The sequence below is a fragment of the Notolabrus celidotus genome, chromosome 18, assembly GCF_009762535.1.
Source record: "Notolabrus celidotus isolate fNotCel1 chromosome 18, fNotCel1.pri, whole genome shotgun sequence".
Taxonomy (NCBI): Eukaryota; Metazoa; Chordata; class Actinopteri; order Labriformes; family Labridae; genus Notolabrus; species Notolabrus celidotus.
Genome location: NC_048289.1, coordinates 31,099,076 through 31,104,629, shown reverse-complemented (window position 1 = coordinate 31,104,629; position 5,554 = coordinate 31,099,076). Strand labels below are relative to the sequence as shown.

Genomic DNA, 5,554 nt, shown 5'->3' with positions numbered 1-5,554 from the left:
GTGCTTTATAAATAAAATTTGACTTCACTTTAAGATTTGGCTCAATTAGCATCAAATTGCTTCTCCATACATCCACATTGTGTCCTCCTCTCATCAGCCCTGTTCATCAAACACTCAGAATCACACAAACACAGTATAATTGCGCCTGTTGTCTCTAGCGCGCGCTCCCCTCCTCCCCTCCCCTCTCCATTGGCCGCGCGCAGAGCCGGGGGGGCGGGCCATGCCGGTGTGTGCTGTTTAAAATGCTTTGGGGAAACTCATCGCGAGGCACATTACCGAGACCGGTCCTCCAGAGATGTGAGGGGAGTTTAACACTACAGCTGTTTTTTTTTCATTTAGCCAAAACAAACAACAAACGACACGGAGAGTACATCTGGATTATATCACAGCGAGCAGCATCCAACAGGTCCACAGAGGAGCAACAGGTACAGGAACCAGAACTTTAAGACTTCTTTAAAGTCCTCCTTTTATTTATGATGAGATGTGATATCCTGAAAAAGAGCTGTGCGCATGTCAGAGCTGGTTTCTTTTGGAGAAACTCTCCTCATTCTGAGTTAAAGTCGGTTTCTTAATTCTCCATGACGCGCAGACTTCCTGCCTTTTACGCACGACATCTGCTGCAACAGATGACCCGCCAGAAGCCTCTCTATCCGGGCATACTTCACTCCTCTCTTATTCCATGATAGTAAGATGTGGGGCTTTATTTCTGGTGGCGTGAGTTTGGAATGGAACGTGTGTGTGTGTGTCTCATTGTGCAGGGTGTGTGTGTGTGTGTGTGTGTGTCTCATTGTGCAGGGTGTGTGTATGTGTGTGTGTGTGTGTGTGAATGATTGCATCAGAAGCCTGCTCCCTTTTTTCCCCTCGCACCTGTTAACATTTGTCGCTGGCATTTGGTGCATTCTGAGGGCAGCTCTGTGTGGTGAACAGTCACATCATGGTGTTTAACAATACTGTGTTCTAACCCGAGATTAATCAGGTGTAATGATAATCTTATAAAACATCTGTGATGATTTTAATCCTGGTATTCGAAGAATGTTGAATTACTTTGAAAAGCTGCGCCTCACTGCAGGATCATCAATCTGTAAACACAAAACAAAAGCTGCAGCAGTTTTTTAAAACGTCAACACATTGCTCATCAATAAGGCATGAGGATCAGTGCAGCATGGATTACATGCTTGCTTGTGCTAACCCTGCAAAGTGCAGCACACATATTCATCATGTGGACTGTGTGTAAAAGTTTTAAAGTTGCATCAGCCGGTCTGACTTTGGCAGATCTGAAACTTCACTATGACTCAGGGACTTGCAGCTGCGGTCACATCGCACAGTCTTGAGTTTGTAGTTCCTCGAATCTCTCCCTTCAAAAGTCCTCACCAACAAAAAGATAAACAGAGAGAGAGTGAGAGGAAAGAGAGAGAGGACACAGAGTGCCGCAGCAGCAGCAGCAGCAGCAGGTTGATTTCTTCTCTGTTGCCAGGACAGCCAAAACTAATGAGTGGTGTTTTAGCCATGCCGGGAGAATCCTCACAGGACGGCTATTATTGCAGCATGAGAGGAGAAATCCCAGAGGACTCTCTCAGAGTCAACAAGCTGAGCATCTCCTCTGCACAGACGAAGACAGAGACAACACTTCAGCAGAGTAAAGAAGTGACACCAGAGCTGCTCTACATTAAACATCCTCCATCTTTCATACAGTTAAAAATGCTTTAAATGCATCCAAGAAATAAAAGAATCAAGACTTGATTTGGGTTTGTCGCAGCAAATCATCCACAATATGATAAGAGAAATGATGTGCACGGCTAAGTTGTCTCAGTTTTCTAACTTGATCCATCAGGAGCGTAAAAACACCAGTCCATGGGATCCTGTAGAACCGCTGTAACCCACAATCCAGGGAAGAAATGATCAAGTCAGAGCGGGGCAGCCAAGACAAACAAGTCCACTTAGTAAATGAGCAATAACGGGACCCGAGAGCAATCACAGCGTGGCCTCTCTCAGTGAGAGGTGAAATGTTGGATTGGGGTTAAATATCGCTGTTTTCGTTCGTCATAACTGGATGAAATATTGTTGGCACGGCTGGGAGAGCCCTGCTGGGCCCGGGTCTGAAGATTTGCTGGGTTTTTCTCAGGCTGCATGCACGTCTGACTCAGCAGTGAAGTTATCAGTTCTGACAATTCAAAGCCAAGTGACTTCAACTAGTCCCAAGTTCACCGCGGTGTGTTTGAATCTTCTGACTGTGATCGTGTAAAAGTTTTAGATTCCCTCAGATTGATTTGACTAAAAGATGTTTTCTATCTGTGTTTTTTTTTAAAGCAGATGAACCTGATGAGGTCCAGTCAGCTGAGCAAAGAGGAGTGACCGCTTCATCCTCTCCTTGTTGCACTCCGTCGAGAGGCCAGTGAGGCTGAAGAGGCGTTCCTCCGGCCCGCCTCTTTCTGTCACCATTTCTTCTCTTGAGTCGGTCCCCCAAAGCGTTTCAAAACTGTTTCTCCAACGCTTTTTCCAGAAACTCAGACTGTTTTCCAAAGCAGAAGCAGCACAGCCCTCCCAGACTGAGGTGATGGGAAGCGTGCGAGCCAGCCGCTACAGCATTGTGTCATCAGAGGAGGACGGCATGAAGCTCGCCACTATGGCGGTGCCTAACGGCTACGGGAACGGCAAGAGCAAAGTGCAGACGAGGCATCAGCCGCAGAGCAGATTTGTAAAGAAGGACGGTCACTGCAACGTGCAGTTCATCAATGTGAGCGAGAAAGGTCAGCGCTACCTTGCTGACATCTTCACCACGTGCGTGGACATCCGCTGGAGGTGGATGTTCATCATCTTCTGCCTCGCCTTCCTGCTGTCGTGGCTGTTCTTCGGCTGCGTGTTCTGGCTGGTGGCCATCTTGCACGGTGACTTAGACAACAACAACCCCAAGAAGTGCGTCTCTAACGTCAGCACCTTCACCGCCGCCTTCCTGTTCTCCATCGAGACCCAAACCACCATCGGCTACGGCTACAGATACGTGACCGACGAGTGCCCCGTCGCTGTCTTCATGGTGGTTTTCCAAAGCATCGTGGGTTGCATCATCGACGCCTTCATCATCGGCGCAGTCATGGCTAAGATGGCGAAGCCCAAGAAGAGGAACGAGACGTTGGTTTTCAGCCATAACGCCACAGTCGCCATGAGGGACAACAAGCTCTGCCTGATGTGGCGAGTGGGCAACTTAAGGAAGAGCCACCTCGTGGAGGCGCACGTCCGGGCTCAGCTTCTGAGGTCCCGGACGACAGCGGAGGGGGAGTACATCCCCCTGGACCAGATGGACATAGATGTCGGCTTCGACAGCGGAGTGGACCGCATCTTCCTGGTCTCCCCGATCACCATCGTCCACGAGATCGACGAGGACAGTCCCTTCTATGACATGAGCAAACAGGACTTAGAAACCTCTGACTTTGAAATCGTGGTCATCCTGGAGGGCATGGTGGAGGCGACCGCCATGACCACACAGTGCCGCAGCTCCTACGTCGCCAGCGAGATCCTCTGGGGCCACCGCTTCGAGCCGGTGCTCTTCGAGGAGAAGAACTACTACAAGGTGGACTATTCCCGCTTCCATAAGACATACGAGGTGCCGAGCACGCCTCTGTGCAGCGCCAGAGACCTTGCAGAGAAAAAATACATCCTCTCAAACTCCAACTCTTTCTGCTACGAAAACGAGATGGCGCTGGAGAACAAAGACGACACCGACGAGGGGAACGGCGGCAGCGTGGGGCCCGACGGCACCCAGACAGACAACATCTCAGAGAACGAACACAGCCAGGCCACGGTGCCGCTAGAGCCCCGGCCTCTGAGGCGAGAATCCGAAATATGACTGCTGAGACGTCAGACCTCTCGTGAGGGTTTGTCTGAAATCACCTCTCTGCTTCTGAAGGCGCAGCGAGCCGAGCTGAGCCGGGGGTAGAGGACGAGCGGAACGGTACTGCTGTGGAGAGCGGCGAGGGTTTAGGACTTTGTATGTAGGAGTCAGTCTGAACTTTGACTACATACAGTATGACAAAACATAGCACTACCATGGACCCATGTGCATTTTGAGGAATTCTCAATACAGTCCCCATGAATGTTTGCTCGGGCGTCCGGTGACCGCAGGACGACGGAGAGTTGTGAAGACTTGAAAATTGCAGGCATGTCTCGGTTTGTCTGTCCGGCTTGAACAATATGCTTTCTGAGAGGAGGTGTTTGATAGATAGAACATGTTCTTAAGTGCTGCTAGACAATAGTTGAAGTAAAACTTGTACTGTTTCTGTAGAACCAAAGAGTACACTAAAAGGTTTGATGTCTGGAACAAAGACGGTACAGTAGAGTATTTGTTCAGGAGCTGGTCTCATTGAAGACATCAGAGTCTAAACTTTTCTGTAGGTCGACATCTTTGTCCTTTTATTTTTCCTCTCATATCACAGCACTGACTCTTTTCTCTGACTGTTCATTGCTGGTTAGACTGATAGACACATGCCTGCTCGTGCTGAGAGACGGAGCGGGGGCAGTATTAACGTCACGGAGCTGACCGGGGGGTTTAAGAGAATCTGAATGTTCTTAAAGTGCTGCTATGATGTTGCTTTTTTTAACGTTTGATAAAAAAATGCCAAAGAGTATTATTATCATAGTTACAAGTTTCTGAGATAAGACACCTGGATAGATTTGGTACAGAGAAGTAGTACATGTAGGGAGTTTTTCCAAAGGTTTGTTTTTTTGGAGAATGTGTGTACAGTTTATCACTTTTTACATCCTTATCTTGAGCCACTTCAACAAGCCTTAATCTGGAAGTTCAGTTAAATCAACTCGAGTGGCGAAGGCTTTACTGTAAAAGAGCACAAGAGTCACGAGCTCTGCTTCTGGCTGGACTGAAGGGAGAATGTAATCTGTGTGTCTGATGCATTCTGGGAGGATTTTAACATCAACTTGGGATAATAAAAATGGGATGCACCTCCTTTTAGATACCTGAATCAAAAATGTTAAATTTGCACCTTTTAATCCAGCCTTCTTTATCATCAACACTACTTGAGTCTTCGTTCTCTGCTGCAAAGCTCTCCATCACATGAGAATGTAAGATCTGATCTCGGTGCAGACGGAGGCGTGCTGCACGAGAGTTTGCATCAACGCCATTTTTAAAAAAAGAGAGGAAAAAGAAGTGACAGATCCAACATGTGTAAATACCTCCCTTCCCTTTTTGCAGTTATTTTGTATCAGTCTTCCAAATGTACTGCAAAACAAAGGAATGTACAGATTTTTGTATTAATATTATTATTATTATTATTGTACATGTTATTATTATTGCTCCTTTTTCAATAAAATGTCAGTGGACAATCAGAATCCTGCTGTGTGACTCGTCATGAAAGATATTTCTGCTCTTTTTAGAGGAACTTTGAACATTTTCACTGGTTCTGAAATAACAAGAGAGAAGTCTACTTTAAAATAAAACACTTAAAAGATGTTGAATATAATGTTTGAATGCAAGAATGAAGATTTATCAGCATATTAGGTTCTGTTTGTAGCCTCACACAGAGGCTAATATCTGCCCTGAATGTGT

General features: G+C 46.9%; 1 protein-coding gene across 3 annotated transcripts; it reads left to right on the top strand.

The window, feature by feature from the left end:
- Nucleotides 1–265: 265 nt before the first annotated feature.
- Nucleotides 266–5,337, top strand: kcnj2a (potassium inwardly rectifying channel subfamily J member 2a). Of its 3 annotated transcripts, none has more exons than XM_034707274.1 (2): nucleotides 266–425; nucleotides 2,311–5,337. In XM_034707274.1, the coding sequence occupies exon 2, from the start codon at nucleotides 2,555–2,557 to the stop codon at nucleotides 3,839–3,841; it is 1,287 nt and encodes a 428-aa protein (XP_034563165.1). In that variant the 5' UTR covers nucleotides 266–425; nucleotides 2,311–2,554; the 3' UTR covers nucleotides 3,842–5,337. The 3 variants fall into 3 exon arrangements, with proteins under 3 accessions (XP_034563165.1, XP_034563164.1, XP_034563166.1); XM_034707273.1 differs by having other exon boundaries at nucleotides 268–425; nucleotides 2,308–5,337; XM_034707275.1 differs by lacking the exon at nucleotides 266–425 and adding an exon at nucleotides 2,180–2,209.
- The last annotated feature ends 217 nt before the right edge of the window (nucleotides 5,338–5,554 follow it).